This window comes from Condylostylus longicornis, unplaced genomic scaffold (assembly GCF_029603195.1).
Source record: "Condylostylus longicornis isolate FDR11 unplaced genomic scaffold, ASM2960319v2 ptg000009l, whole genome shotgun sequence".
NCBI lineage: Eukaryota > Metazoa > Arthropoda > Insecta > Diptera > Dolichopodidae > Condylostylus > Condylostylus longicornis.
Genome location: NW_026577978.1, coordinates 3,948,538 through 3,965,965, shown reverse-complemented (window position 1 = coordinate 3,965,965; position 17,428 = coordinate 3,948,538). Strand labels below are relative to the sequence as shown.

Here is a 17,428-nt window from a genome sequence, read left to right as displayed (position 1 = left end):
AGCAAACTTTGAATTTAATGAAAAATCTTCATCCATAATTTGGTAATCCGAATATTTCTATTGAAATCCGAGGCGTCAATTTTATAATTAAATACCAAATTAAACATCGAATTGAAAAAATTTAAAAGGTAATAAAAAATTTTACGATATATTAAATGAATCCGTATAAGAAGACGGCTCAAGTCTATTTGAGACCAAACAATTTAAACTCGAACTATTAAGAAAAAACTACATAATATTTAATAATTCAAGTACCAGGCTATAGAGCCTAGTAATTACAAAATTTACATAACATATAGAGAAGCATATAAACTATAAGCATATTACTACGGATTCATTATGCAGCAACTATGTGGATTGCGTTCAAATTTAATAAAATATTAATTGAATTCAAATAAAAATTTTAATTTACAATTAAATATCAACTCCTTTCAGATATTAAGATTGTATTTACAATAACGAAATTCAAAAATTCGGAGGGGTTTTTTTTTTTTGAATTCGTAATATCTTCAAAGAAATTTCAGTCTAAATATTATATACGAATTTGTCGGCATTAAAAATTTAACAAAACGCATACACAAAATTCAAAGGAATTTTAAAAACCCACACTATTATAATTTCATAAAATACTCGGCTAAGATACCCAATATCTCATATTATATACCTTCAATATACATATTTTACTTGTAAAATTGTGATTAATTTAAAAAATTGGTATAGATATTGAAAAAACAAAAACCTTAAAATTCAAAGAAAAAATGATCTGATAAAGGCACATTTGTTTTTTCTCTTCCATTTTTTTTTTTCGTCACTTTTACAAAATAATATTCTACACACGGTAGTTAAATGTCTGCGCAATAAATCCACCACAGGTAACTATTAAATTTCATCCGCATAATATTTTATACACATTACAAAATTACACTCTTCGCTTCCATAAACAACACTATTGAACAAAAATATCATATAAAAGAACAGAAAAAAAAAACTGAACTTTAGAAGAGTTTAAAGTTAATAGTGGGCCTCAGTCACTAAGAACATTAATAGTTCAACTAAACAAAACTGAAATATTTTATGTTTACCGAAAAAAATAAAAGGACAATACAAATAAAGTATCCAGGATATTTTTGTCTTCTCTCTTTTGTTTTTTTTCTTCTCTTATGGTAAGCTAGTATGGCAGACAAAATATTATCAAGATTTCTTGTTTTTTTTTTTGAAACTTGCAAAAAAATAACCATTATTTTTGCATACTTTATGCATAGTCTAATATCTATAATTTTAAAACGAGTTTGAATGTGGGTTTATACATACATATTGGTAGCTCATACAATATAATATAGGAATATAAAAAGTATGCAGACATTTATAGAGATAGGTTTGCCCTTAAACTCTTTTGTTCTTTTATAAAAAAAAATATATATTGTTAACAGCTAAAATATACAAAAGCGACATCTAACAATACAATAAATAAATTACATTAACTATAGGGTTTTATATTACATTGGATTATTGTAAGAAAAGGCTCAACAGCAACAACATATTGTATGAAACAAAATGAAGCACAACACAAATAAAAAAAAAGAAACAAAAAAACAAGAGAAAATATTGTGGAAAAGACAAGAGAAATGAGTGATAAAATTTTTGTTTTTGTGTTTTTTTTTATTTAAGTGCTATACTAGTATTGTATCACTTTAATGAATTTAGTTTCCGTTTGTAACAATCAAAAGTAAGCAACTATAAGTATTGATATTTTAATGGTTTTGAAAAATAAGTATAAACGTGGATTCTAAATTGCAAAAATTTATCGCTAATTACTTGGGTAACTAATTTACGCAGCTCAAAGCATCAATTCAATACAATGACATTTAAAGAAGATGACACATTCGGTGAATATACGTCATAGTCTTTCTCTAACTCTCTTTCTATCTTTATCTCATCAAATTTGCTTGATTTCCTCTCTTTTTTAAGAACTGAGAGAATCAATACAATCTAAGCAAAACGAACGTACACAAAATTAAGAGTTAAACCAAAAGTCTGTTTCCATGTTATGACTTACAATATACAATATCGTTCATAACATGGATTATTTACACAGTTCAAAATATGAGTCACCGGTAAATCACATTTCGATAAACATGACATTAATTTTTCTTTTCGTAAAATTCTTCTCTCTCTCTCTCTCTGTGTTTAAAAATTTATAGAAAAGGTGGTGTAAAATGAATCATATAAAATTATCAATATAACTCAATCGGCATATATCAATATTGATCATTACGAGTATTAATAGTGGGTCGGCATATGCTTCACAACTTCGCTGAATGAAGGAATAGGAAAAATTTTTAAAATGGATTGTTAAAGCTGATAGCAGTTTTCTTTTCCATTAGACAAATTCATTAAAATGATTACAAAATTTCCAGAAAGCTGAAACTTTGTCTCTATTGAATTCTGTTATCTATATTGCATTCATTTAAAATAATACCTTAATATTGTCATGGATTACTATTAAATATTTTTAGATAGATTTTTATCATGTTTATTTTGTTATTTCTTCGGAACAAAAGTGAATTTTTAAAACAAAATTATTTTTTTCAAAAATTCACAAAACAGAACGAGCAAATAAAAAATGTTGTCGATAAAAATATGTTTTTAGCACAAAATAGATCACACAAACACAGACACACACACGCAAACACTACAAATTGTATTTGAAATTTTGTTTTAAAGTTAAAGATAACTGAGAGATAAACTGATTTTTGTTTTTGAGTCGCGTTTACTATTTTAAAGAAAATTATACCAAAAATATTGCTACAAATAGAAAGAGACAAAAAATATTAAAGCTTTTCCTTCAGTTTTTACTTCATGTTCGTTTGTGTTTTTTTTTTCCCTATTTTATAAATCAAGTTTAAGTGAAAGCTAGTTAACGTTTTTCATTTTGTTTTTCATTTTTCATTTTATTATTATAGTTTATATCGTTTATATAATAGTAACAAGGATAATAGTAATCCAATATATTATTACAATGAGAGAAAAATATATTTTTTTTTTTCTTGTTTTATTTTAAAATAAAAAAAAATCTCTTTGTATACCACAAAGCGCAGCAATACTATAATAATAATTATAGTTGTAACGATAGCTATTATGCTACTATCATGCATTATTAAATAATGTAACTTGGTTACTGTCTCTTTAAATATTTTCTATGTTAAGATTTTTATCAAAGTGTCATGAAAACAAGAGAGTATGTTCAAAGAGAAGAGACACAAAAAAAAAAGACATACAATCTTTAGAATTATGGTGTCTTTAGTAACTGAACTGTAATAATATTGTATAATAATATTGTATATTTAAATTGTTATATTTATACATACTACAATGCAGACTGTTAAGATGGAATGATTTTAAAAAAAGGATAATTGAAAATTTATTGTTATTACTATAATAAATGTTAATTATAGAACATTGATTTTAGAATTAGATTACAAATGACTATTTTTTTCTTATAGTTCATGTATAGTTATAAAAAAATTAATTTTTTATTAAAAATCTCTTTTAACTATTATATTAATACATTACGATCTTTTTATTAATGGGGGGGGCGGTGTAATGAAAAGATACTAAATTTAAAATTGATAAGTTTTTATTCTTAAAATATATTGTTGAAGTGTGTAAGTTCATGTATAGACCTTGATAATATGCTTCTTTTTCAAAAATCTTATTTTAATAGTTCTTTTTCAAAAATCTTCAGTTTTATTCTACTAGAAGCGTTCGCATATAAAAATGTATGAGATGACAAATTTACTATTCTACTAGAAGCTATTTTCGATAATTGTCAAATTTTTTTGTCAAATTTAACCGCGTATATTTTGTTGTCAGCAGAAATGTAAAAATTTTCTGAAAAATAAAATTTAAAGAAATTGGAGAAGATGTAAGAATAATTCCAGTGTAAAATTAACTAATCGGCAGCAATTTCAAATTTTAATAGAGTTAATGAAAAATTCATTTTCTTAATATTTTCAAAAATATCAAAAATAGTTCGAAATCATGTTTATTTCTCTAATTTACAATTTGTTATTTATACTTTTTGCTGTTACCAGTTTATTTAAAAACAATTATTTTCTAGCTTTCCGTTAAAAATTTTTAAGTCTCAGTTCTTCTGTAACATCACATTTCGCGTCTAGTAGAATACGTCACATTTGTAATTGTCACAAAAAATATGTGATAATCACAAATGTGACGCGTCTAGTACAATAACGTTACTTTATATTATCTTGTTACCATGTTTAGGCATGTGCATTCTTAGCTGCTAGAGTGAATCATTTCAGAATAATTCAATTCCAAACTCAAAAAATATGGCGAAAACTCGAAAAGACCCAGGGGATATTGCATACAGACTAACATTGAATATTGTGTACAGATAATTTTTAGCTTAACTTAAAACGCCTACTTAATTGATATTCTGTAAAAAAGTAATTTGCAAAACTAGTCCGTAATTTTTGAACGATTGTTTAAGGAAAAATTTGTTTAAATTTTTCAAATTTCTGTAGGTATTGTAACATTATCAATTGAAATATTAATGGAAACAGTCAACAATTTTAAATTAAACGTATTATTTGTTTAATAATAGAAATGTCGACACAAAAATGTAGGGAATTCTTAAAAATATTAAATTTTTTTATAAAATAATTAATGAAAATTAATAAATTGCACTTTATTTAACATATTTACGATTTAAGGGTGGGCCTATAAGAATTTTATGAACATAATTGCAAAATAATATTAAAAATCTAAAACAATTTAAGACGAAAATGTGAATTTTCACAAAAATACTTTAAATTTTCATGGAAACAAACCAATCCCATCTTCAATATCGTAAAATTTTATTCAAAACTTCTTTGAATATTTAAATTTAAAGAACATACAATCACTTTGGTTTTTCAACTTTAAAAAAATTTTTTTTTTTTTTGCTAAATTACTTTGTAAAATAAAAATATTTTTCTCTACATTTTTAATAAAGGTAAAATAGAAACTTGATTAAGAAAAGAATTTATTTTAATTGCAATGCAATTTTCCTATACTATATGATATACCCATATTATAGGTTTGTACATATAGTATAAGTGTATAGAAAATTAATTAAACTGTGAATAACAAAAAAATAAAAAAATGAAATAAAGACAAAAAATAAAACTAAAATTTGTGCCACTTCTTGGCAATTTTAACACTTCCATATTGAATCTTTTTTCTTTTTGTCTTGGTTTTTATGGTACTTTTAATTAACACTTCTATAGTTTAAATGGAATCCATGTCAATTCATGCAATTTGTTATTAAAAAAGAGAAAAGGTTCTTTACTCTTCTATACGATATTTAAAAATGGTGTATGTTGTGGAATATTGAGTGATGTTATTTTTCTTATATACTTGCATGACATTTACATATATGCGGTTTTATTAGTAATAGACATGAATATTTTTCATCTGTTTCTGGAAAAAAATTATTAGTCCGATACTGTTCTATTATAGGAATGGAATAATTTTATACACAATTAAATAGGATAAATTAATATTGAAAGTGTGGTGTTGCTTAGAATTGTAGATGCATACTTAAAAAATTAGTTTTTAAATTGAAATTTTACTGTATACCAGAGATATACCAGAAAATGATTTTTTTCTTTTTCGAAAGTCCGAATAGAAAATCTCCTACCGAAATTAAAAGACAATTCGGCCAACCAACTTTATAATAATAGCAAATTGCTTTATTTGTCCTGATTATTAAAAAACTGCAATGAGAGTAAAAACTAGAGAAATATTCAAAAATCAATTCAATAACGAAAAAAATCCGACCCTGTTCGTAAATTACATTGAACACATTAAATTTTAAATTTTCCAATTTTGTAATAAATTTCCAAACTCTTAATTATTTTCCGTGAAAGACCGTTAATAGAAATAAAATTAATAGGATACCTTATTTTGGAGGAACTTTTCTTTATTGGACTAAAAATATCAGTCGAATTCGGTATATCATAAGCCTTACTAAGGAAAACCTAATAAATGGCAAAGTACTCGAAATCTCTAATTTCTTTAATGAAAACTTCAAATCTCAAAGTATTGGCGCTCTTGTTGATGGTATTAGCGGCACATTTAACATTTTTCAAGCATACGCCGCGGTTAAATGGTTCAAATTATTTGAACACTTTCCACTGAAAATTCTTCTATATTAGAAGAATAAACAGGTATACACACTATGTTCGTAGATCGTTTTCTACTACACGTCATGATAATCGAATTTTTTACATTGATTCGATAAAGTCGGTAAAATCGACTATGTATCTCCTGAAATTACTATTTCCATTTGATTTTATTCCATTTTGAACTTTTTTCTCGTTTATCAAATTCTAAAACGTATTCCAAAAATGTAGTATAAAGAGCGATACAGGAATGTTAAAAACAAAGAACAAAATGAATCACCTAATAAAAATTCTTTGGAATTGCAAAAAAAAAAAATAGGCAAACAAAAATTACCGAGAAACTTATACAAAAAGTAAATTACAAAATTTATAAAGCAAAAAAAAAAGCAGAAGAAAGAATTTCTTTCGAATGAATCATGGATCCTTTTTATGTTAGAACTATTTTATGTGTGCAAGTACAACACAACAAACAAAAAGTTTCCCTCCAATTTAGTTTATTAGTTCAATTTATATTTAGGGGGTAAGCAATTTGTTTGTTCGTTTTTTTTATTGCCTCCATTTGTTATCGGTATCTGTTCTATTTTAGAAAGGAAGTTTCCGTTATAGCAAAATACATAGAAATTTAGATTTCAGGTACAACTGATTCATTTCATTATGTATACAACAATAAAAATATTAAGCAGGTAAAAAAAATATAAGATATAGTAAGGAAATATGAAATTTTTGTTAAAAATTACAAAAATGTAAAATTTTTGACTCACCTTTCTTCAATTGTTGTTGGTAATTGACGTCCACGCATAATATTTAAAAAATGTTTACTACTATGACTTTGATGTTGATGATGATGATGTTGATTATGATGTTGATGATTATGATGATTTTGATTATGTACAATACCGATACTACCTTCTGATAAATAACCATTATCAATATCAGAATATCGTATTGTTGTTGTTCCTGTTCTTGATGATGATGCTGATTGATTTGAATGCGTTTGTTGATTATGATGATGACGTCTTAATGAATCACCATCACTCATATAACCGGTACCACCAATATCCGAATCATAAAATTCATTAATAAAATGTTGTCCACTTCTAGTACCACGTGTTGGTAATGTTACATGACTATTATAACCTCTTAATAATGGTCTCATTGGTATTATACTTAAATTATGTTTATCTTCTTCATAAATTGTACCAGCAATTAATTGGCTATTATTACCAGTAATTCCGTTATTACCAACAATATTACTAGCTATAACATCTCTTGTTGTTGTTATAATACCACAATTACCAATAATACTATTTGGTCCCATTTTACTTGGTACTGTATTAAATTTTTGATGTTGTTGAGTTTGTAAACGATTTTGAAATTGTAATTGTTGATTTGATTTTCGTGATATTATTGAATTTTGTTGCTGTTGCTGTTGTAATTGTAAAAATTGATCAAATTTTTTATTTGAAAAATTCATTTGCTGTTTTGTTGTCATATTATTAATATTTGATCCTGATGTTCCTGATGTTGTACCATTACGACAACTACTACTATTGTTACTATTATTATTAGTTAAATATTCGGATGTTTCTGATTCAGAACCAGGTCTATAAATAACACTTGATTCACTTGAATTTGAATGTAAGCCACCTGAATTTGTTGTTGATGTTGAATTTAAACTATCACTCATTGATATGTTATTGATTTGTTGCTGTTGTAAAATTTTATTATATAAAATTGGACCATTGGTTAATGAAATTCCAGCTACATTTGCTGATGTTGTTGTTGTCGTTGCTGATCCTATTATTAAATTATTTTCAATATTTAATGGATTTACAATATTTGTTTTTGTATTATCTAAATGATTTGTTGCTGCAACTGATATGCTAGGATCATTATATGCGTTACGTAGCAGTGATATGTCTTGTTTTTCGGATTTAACATGTTCCAAATCTAAATTTGGTTTTGAATGTAATTGCTGTAATTGCAGATGATGATGCTGTTGTTGTTGCTGCTGTTGAAGCTGCTGCTGTTGTTGTTGTTGTTGTTGATGATGTGATGATTTTTCAATTGTAATTTGGACAGTTTTACTTGTACCTTTAACAGCAGCCATCGGTTTCGGTATACCGGTACCATTAGGATTTGTTATTGTCATAAGACCACTTTGTTGTTGCAATTTTAAATTTTGTTGCTGTTGTTGTTGGACATTTGTATTGCTTGTTTTCGAATCAGATGATTTAGTACTATTCAATGATAATTTGGAAGACGATTTTAATTTTTGTTGTTCGGTAATATTTAATTTCGAAGAAAGTTTTTGACTTTTACTATTACCACTTGAAGACGAAATTAATTTAGAGTCGCTTATATCATCTTTTGTAGAATTATGTCGGGCGGGACTTTTCTCTTTTTGTTTATTATTGTCCTTTTGTTTTGTTGATGATCCAGCCGATAGTAAATCTTTATTTTTTTGTCCACTACTACTACTACTACTGTTACCGCCGCCATTGGAAGATGAAAATAATTTGGATTGTTTCTTTGTTGATGAATCTTTTGTACGAGATGAACTTGTTGCAGTTGATGATGCTGTTGCATTTTGTGGACTTACTGTTGTTGGTATTGTTGTTGCAATAATATTAGGTGGTTTTAAATGGGTCGGTGGAGGTAGTTGCTGTTGTTGTTGATTTTGTAATAAAGTACCATGATTATTACTATCATTTAAACTTAAACTAGAATCACTACGTTCACTACGTGCTGATGAGAAACCACTACTTGAACTAGTACGTTTCGATACTTGAGATTTTGTTGATGAACTAGTTGAATTCGATGATGATTTATCAGATTTGAAAAGTTTTAATTTTTCAAGCATTGAATGTTTCGTTGCTGTTGTTGTTTGTGATTGTGTTGTAGGATTTGATGCTGGTAATGGTGGTGGTACATTTTGCTGTTGATTCGAAGAATTTTGGACGGAATTCGACGAGTTCGTTGTTGTTGCTGTTATTGTTGTAGATGTCGTTTGAGATGGTATAGCATATGGACTAGATGGTATTTTACATTGTGGCTGACGTAATCTAAAAATTTTTTAAATTGAATTTTTTGAAAAAATTACATTAAATATAAAAATTAAATAATCTTACCCATTACTATTTGAAGATTTCTGATTTGGTGAAATATTATTTGATGGAGAAATATTAATGGATTCGCCACCATTTGGAACATTTTTTCCGGTACCTAAACCAAAAAAAAAAAAATTTTTAATAATTTTATGAACAACATCGAACGAAATTTTTAAATTTATGAAAATTTTTTTTTAATAATTTATGACATTTAATTTTAATATTGAAAAACCTACTATGTAAGTAAATTTTTTGGAAAAACCAATAATATTCAAATTTAATATTTTATCTTGAGATTTAAATTTAATTAGACGGGAACACTTTAATATTTAACATTATTTTAAAGCCTATATATATGCAATATTCAAGTACGTATATATAGAATTTCATGCACTATAATGTTGAATATTATTATTAAACTCATTTAAAATATTATAGCAAAGTATACACGAATTCAAAGTTCTCTAACCATTTTCTATATTTTGAAAATATCCTGGAAATTTTATAATTATAAAAAGTATTTAATATTAAATAATATGGAGAAAATTAAATGGAGTCTGTATCATTAAATATTAACAATTCAATTTTTAACTTTATTACTTGCCCTTAAGTATATATTGCCATATATACACACATATATGTGAATACAAATATGTTATAAATTAAATACATGTAGATATAAAATATGCAGACTTTCTCTTCTATATTCATATTTTATATAAATTATGTACATATTGTATTTATAAATTAAAATATTATGTATGGTAATATGTGTGTGTGTATATGGATTATGGGAAATGAAGCGTATTGAGTATTGTAAACATTATGCATTAGTGCAAGGTCTAATTAAAATTAAACAAAAATTATATCCTTTTCAGCACTTTATATTTGGTATATTGTAGAATAAAGTGTAATATTTTTATGCATATGATAAACTTTGGAAACACGATATATACGGAACTCGGTGGTTTTCTGGAAGTAGACTGATATAGGAATTTCCGAAAACAGATTGATAGCATATTCTGATTCTCGAGAAACAAAAAGTCGCAGCCGGATTTTTTAACAATTTTTCCTATATGACGTTGGACGAACAAAATATATAAAGCAGAATTCCGCCTTTGTTGTCCTTTTTCTCGAGTTATGAGCAGTAAAAATTAATTCTTTTTATAATTTCCTTCTCTGACTTAGCAAATGTATAATATATTTGGTGAATCAATTTCAAACAGATGAAAATATTTAGGTTATTATAAGATAAAAAATCCAACAGTTTTTGCTTTACTGTTCCCATGGTTTTTTGAGAATTTCACGTGTTACCTTCATGTGAAATGGCAATATGACGGAGGTGGTCATGACAATTCTGCTATAGTTTAAGAAATTTCTAAATTACAACTAAATAACTTTGGAAGTTGAAACATGGTAACTCTGCATGTACGAGAAATACTAAAATCGCTGTCATAATCGCATTGTCACAAATGACTACAGAATTCTTGTATTTAACAAAAGAAACTATTACTGAAAATCAGGTGAATTTTACTATATTAGTTTCTGAATTATTACTGAGACAGACATAAGCATGCAGCTGATTTGACTCCAAATTCTAGGCGGCACAAAAATATATTTTCCAATTATGTATTTCTATTTATCAATTATATATATTTACGTTACCTATCAAACGGAACGGTAGATTAACAAAGATGCAATTATGGAACCATTTTGCTGGAGTTTGAAACTTGATCACGAATAAATAATGTTGCTCTGATACCGATCAATTCTTCGGCAATGTCACCGAGTTTTGTAAAACCTGTACATATAGTGTGTAATATAATATTTCATCGTAGGTTCAATTTTAAAAGCGTCTACATAGAAAAATTAAAACCGAATTTACAAAAATCATACCGACGATGTTCCTATAGGAAAAAAAAAAGCACTAAAATATTTTTGTTTAATATTCTTTAATGAAATTTAAATGTCATCGAAGGAAAATGGTATAATTTCAATATGAAATTTTTTTTTTTTTTTGGAATGAGTAAAAAGAGAATTGAAGATTTAAAACAGATTGTTTTTTTTTTTTGTATTTATTTTGTATTTGTGGAGAAACGTAATTTTATTTGACAGGATATCATACATGTAGGTATTTATAAGGACATAATAATATTATGCAAAATAATGTTTTATAAAACCACAAAATAACTTAGGGATGTCCTTAGGTAAAAAAACAATGCAACCATAAAATAATGTATAAATATAGGTATTTCAAAGTGAAAATGGGAAAAGTTTTTATTGCTCTAGGTTATGACCACACTCTTGTATAACAGAATACATACAATATATGTATAACATATGTTTTAAATATACACGGAGTATCCTCTATACCATACAACCACATTTATTTTTTCTAAAAGGATATAAAAGGAAATGAATTTTAAATAGGGGAACAAAAAAAACAAATTCAAAACTAAAAAGGAAACAAATTTAAACTTTATTTTGTTAATCAAAAATTTATTTAAATTTTTTTTTGTTTTTGCTTTTTTCTTTCTTGTTCATTTCAAACCAAATGAATATTTAATTAATTTGGGGACTTGTGAAAAACTTAAAATAAATTTTATTATTTTGTGTGTGTGTGTGTGTGCTTTTATTACACTAAAATTCTTAAAATGTTAATTAATGATGTAATCAGGGAAAACAAGAAATTATTTAAATATTTTAAGTGCATTTTTAAATGAAAAGAAAACCACAGCACAATAGTTAATATGAAGTTGAAAGTTGCAGGATTTCCATAATTTTTCATATTTAAAGAAAATATATAGTTGCAGTTGAAATCAGAACAATTTTTTGCTTAAACCAAATGTAATTAAATTATTTAATACAAAAAGGACTACAATTTTGTTTAAATTCAAAAGCAATTTGTAATAGGCCTTGTATTCTAAAAATTTTTTCAGGCCATTCATATACCATTAATTTTAAAATATATAATTAAATTGTTTATGCAATTTTATACTCAGAATTAAAATTTATTAACGAGACGAAAGTATATAAGAAAAACTGAAATAAAATGTTCTTAAACTGCCATATTCAAATTGTATGGAAGACCTACTTTCACAATGTTCCACATTTTCTACATTGTAATTTTGTAATCAATTTTCGTGTCCAGACTTTTTACAATTAAAAATTATTGTAGTTGAAAGATTGTAAATTTCTGAGTTTATGCTGTTCCATCAAATATCACTTTTAAAATATTGTTTGCAATAATACCTTTGAATCTGCATAATCGAAAAATTAACATTGTTTGCAATAAAAATTAATTTACAATTTCTTTTATACCTTCGAAATTTGTTGCAACAAAATTATTTTGTTGTTTTTTTTTTGTTTTCAGTTGTTGTTATTATTTTTCTTTTATTTCGATAACACGCTTTCAATTTTTTAACATCAACTCATAACCATAGTAAAAAAAAAAAATCTGATGTGGTCATCACATAATCGATAACCACAGTGCACATCACTAGTTAGGGTTTAAAAAAAAACTAAATACGAGTATAGCTAGAAAAATTAAATAATTAGGGGGGCCCTTCGACTCTTCTCGCATCGAGCCGTGGGATCTTTTACAATTTGAAGCCTATAATCTACATGAACGCTATTTTTAGAGCTTGGAAGAACTTGTACGTCCGTACGACTGGAGTATTTTGTCCGCGCCCGGTCACAATGCCTCCGCAGCATGTGGCATTTTTTGCAAAAAAAAATTTAATGTGACATTTCAAAAAATTCCGTTTAATATTCCCTAAGATATATTGTAAAAAAAACCCCTCTAGTGAAAATTCAATTTCTAAACTATGATATTGCCAAAAGAAATTTAGGGTTTTGACAACTGGAGTTGAATTACAAAATTTGAAAGAAATAATAATATGACTATCATTTTTCTTTATATGGATGAAAATGTAAATCTTAGAAAAACTGTGTGACTTATGGTATTGTTAGACGCAGCTTATTCTTGAAAAATATTGAAAAATGTAGACTTAAATTGTGATAAAGGACAGTTGACAAGATTTTACATTATCATTGAATTCAGCTAACAGCAACTGAAAATTAACTTAAATTTGAGATAAATCAGTTTACACTCAGTCACAATGATGGGCACGCAGGAAGAAGTTTATTCTCCATCAGGGCTCCACATTTATTCTCCATCAGAAGTTAAAAGTCAATATTATTGTCCATCCAGTCGAAATACATTTCCGTTGAAGACTTGACATGTAAAATTTGATTGCATCACAATACCTCCCTTATGGTATGCAATGCGTTCAGTGAAAAAATTAAATCTCGTTTTTTTTTATATATATTTTTTTAACTCCTTTAAGTGAGTAATTGAAGTGAAAAATTTATACTTTTTTTTCTGTTTTTGTTTTGTTTTTTATCCAATTTTTAATTTTTCGTATACTTACATGGCACATGATTTGGTGTAGGCGGTAATGGTCTTATTTTATCTGGCGGACATCTACGTTGTACTAATACCGTTGCTGGTAATGGTATTGCTGTCCCACCATTTGTTTTTGAGTACGGTACAGGTATTTGTCTGTAAAAAAGAAATAATAAAAATTAATATTGTAAGTAATATACATAGGTACACGTAAAATTATCTGAAAGTGAATTTATTTCATGGTTTCACATAATATGAGTGTGTAATATAAAAAAATACATTAACATTATTTTTATCTATAAAAACACAAGAAAATTAATTTTTATTTGAACTTGAAACATAATATTTGTAGACGGGATAGAAAAAAAAACGCCAAAACGGCTGTAAATCATAAATAAACAAAAAAATTTTTTTTTATAGTTAATAATAATAGATTGAGAGTCATGGAATAGGATTTAAAATTTTACAGTTTCAAATAAAAATTTAAAAATGTTAATAAAAATAAAAGGAAAAAATTGTAATAATCTGAAATAGTAAAATATTATGGTCATACTAGGTTTTTTGAACTTTTAACAATGAACTTTAAAAATTAACATTCGTTATTAAACTTTTCAATTGAAACGTTTTATGATTAAAAAAGATTTAATAAATTTTATGTTGAGGTTTTGGAAAAAAAAACAGTTCAAGCCGTTCTAAAGAACCGAAGAGAATCTGCGAATTCATCATTTTGATTCAATCACATCAAGAAAAGTAATTTGATTATCTAAAAAGCTGAATGAATGCTTCGTACCAGTACTTATTAAATGCCGTTACATTAGCAAATTCCATTTTGATATCTATTCAATGTAGCCGCTTATTCTTATTTGTAAGGGAGGGGAAGGGGAAGGTTTCCGGTCAAAATTTTAATGTAATTTTTTGCCAGGGAGGTGAGTGAACGTGAGTGGAAATTTTTTATTTTTTGACAAGGGGGGGGGTATTGTCAAAATTTTAAAAAATTTTTTATTTTTTGACAAGGGGGGGGGGGGGGGTATTGTCAAAATTTTCAAAAATTTTTTATTTTTTGACAAGGGGGGGGTATTGTCAAAATTTTTAAAAATTTTTTATTTTTTGACAAGGGGGGGGGTATTGTCAAATTTTCAAAAATTTTTTATTTTTTGACAAGGGGGGGGGTATTGTCAAAATTTTCAAAAATTTCTTATTTTTTGACAAGGGGGGGGGGGGGCGGGTGGGGGGGGGATTGTCAAATTTTCAAAAATTTTTTATTTTTTGACAAGGGGGGGGTATTGTCAAAATTTTCAAAAACAAGGGGGGGGGGAATTGTCAAATTTTCAAAAATTTTTTATTTTTTTGACAAGGGGGGGGTATTGTCAAAATTTTCAAAAATTTTTTATTTTTTGACAAGTATTGTCAAATTTTCAAAAATTTTTTATTTTTTGACAAGGGGGGGGTATTGTCAAATTTTCAAAAATTTTTTTATTTTTTGACAAGGGGGGGGGTATTGTCAAAATTTTCAAAAATTTCTTATTTTTTGACAAGGGGGGGGTATTGTCAAAATTTTCAAAAATTTTTTATTTTTTGACAAGGGGGGGGTATTGTCAAATTTTCAAAAATTTTTTATTTTTTGACAAGGGGGGGGTATTGTCAAAATTTTAAAAAATTTTTTATTTTTTGACAAGGGGGGGGGGGGTGGGGGGGGGATTGTCAAAATTTTTAAAAATTTTTTATTTTTTGACAAGGGGGGGGGTATTGTCAAAATTTTCAAAAATTTTTTATTTTTTGACAAGGGGGGGGTATTGTCAAATTTTCAAAAATTTTTTATTTTTTGACAAGGGGGGGGGTATTGTCAAAATTTTCAAAAATTTTTTATTTTTTGACAAGTATTGTCAAATTTTCAAAAATTTTTTATTTTTTGACAAGGGGGGGGGTATTGTCAAATTTTCAAAAATTTTTTATTTTTTGACAAGGGGGGGGGTATTGTCAAAATTTTCAAAAATTTCTTATTTTTTGACAAGGGGGGGGGTATTGTCAAAATTTTCAAAAATTTTTATTTTTTGACAAGGGGGGGAGGGGGGGGGGGGGTATTGTCAAAATTTTCAAAAATTTTTTATTTTTTGACAAGGGGGGGGGGTGGGGGGGGGGATTGTCAAAATTTTTAAAAATTTTTTATTTTTTGACAAGGGGGGGGGTATTGTCAAATTTTCAAAAAATTTTTTATTTTTTGACAAGGGGGGGGTATTGTCAAAATTTTCAAAAATTTTTTATTTTTTGACAAGGGGGGGGGTATTGTCAAAATTTTCAAAAATTTCTTATTTTTTGACAAGGGGGGGGGTATTGTCAAAATTTTCAAAAATTTTTATTTTTTGACAAGGGGGGGGGGGGGGGGGGGTATTGTCAAAATTTTTAAAAATTTTTAATTTTTTGACAAGGGGGGGGGTATTGTCAAAATTTTCAAAAAATTTTTATTTTTTGTCAAGGGGGGGGGGTGGGGGGGGGATTGTCAAAATTTTTAAAAATTTTTTATTTTTTGACAAGGGGGGGGGTATTGTCAAAATTTTCAAAAATTTTTTATTTTTTGACAAGGGGGGGGGGGTATTGTCAAATTTTCAAAAATTTTTTATTTTTTGACAAGGGGGGGGGTATTGTCAAAATTTTCAAAAATTTTTTATTTTTTGACAAGGGGGGGGGTATTGTCAAATTTTCAAAAATTTTTTATTTTTTGACAAGGGGGGGGGTATTGTCAAATTTTCAAAAATTTTTTATTTTTTGTCAAGGGGGGGGGGAGGGGGTATTGTCAAAATTTTTAAAAATTTTTATTTTTTGACAAGGGGGGGGTATTGTCAAAATTTTCAAAAATTTTTTTATTTTTTGACAAGGGGGGGGTATTGTCAAAATTTTCAAAAATTTTTTATTTTTTGACAAGGGGGGGGTATTGTCAAAATTTTCAAAAATTTTTTATTTTTTGACAAGGAGAGGGGTATTGTCAAAATTTTCAAAAATTTTTTTTTTTTGACAAGGTATTGTCAAAATTTTCAAAAAATTTTTATTATTTGACAAGGGGGTAGAAAAGTGTCAAAATTGGAAAAAAAAAATTTATTTTGGTCAAAGGGGTTGTTAGAGGAGGGTGGAATTTTTTAGTTTTTGATAAGGTGGGAAGGAAACGCGAGAATTTAAAAAAAAATTTTGTTTTGATAGGGGTACGTTCCCTTTTTCTTGTCCTAAAATTATTAATTTTTAAAAATTTTGAACGTACACTCTTATCAACAAATTAAAAATTTTTAAAAAATTTTAGCCGTAGCCCCCCTTGTCAGAAAAAAAAAACAAAAATGTTGACAGTTCTCCTTGTTAAAAGTCAAAATTTTTACCGTACCCCGATTGAAATTTTTTTAAATTTTTTAACGATTGTAATTCAATTTTCATGCAATTCTGACGATAAAAAGAATGAAACGTTGAGTGCACAAATTCTATTACACATAATTATTGTACGTTATACGGTCATAATTAAATTAAAATGAATTTTTAAAATTTTCATTTACAATTTCATCCACAATTTAAATATTCAAAAGAGAAATATTTAAAAAAAAAAATACAATTTTCCTTTATTGAATTTCCAAAAAACCTCACACATTTTTTAAAAATTAATTTTAACAATGGATTCCTAATGATTATAAAACATGATGAAATCAAAATTCATTCTTATATACATAAATGTGTACAAAAAAAATCTA

General features: G+C 26.7%; 1 protein-coding gene across 2 annotated transcripts in view; it reads right to left on the bottom strand.

Moving 5' to 3' along the window:
• LOC129618632 (protein sickie-like) overlaps positions 1–17,428 on the bottom strand; it is a 138,400-nt gene that overhangs the window by 95,913 nt on the left and 25,059 nt on the right. For both annotated transcript variants that reach the window (XM_055533490.1, XM_055533491.1), the window contains exons 2-4: positions 13,729–13,859; positions 9,317–9,410; positions 6,947–9,250 (exon numbers count right to left, since the gene is read on the bottom strand). In XM_055533490.1, coding sequence (XP_055389465.1) covers positions 6,947–9,250; positions 9,317–9,410; positions 13,729–13,859 — 2,529 coding nt within the window. The remainder of the gene's footprint in view (positions 1–6,946; positions 9,251–9,316; positions 9,411–13,728; positions 13,860–17,428) is intronic.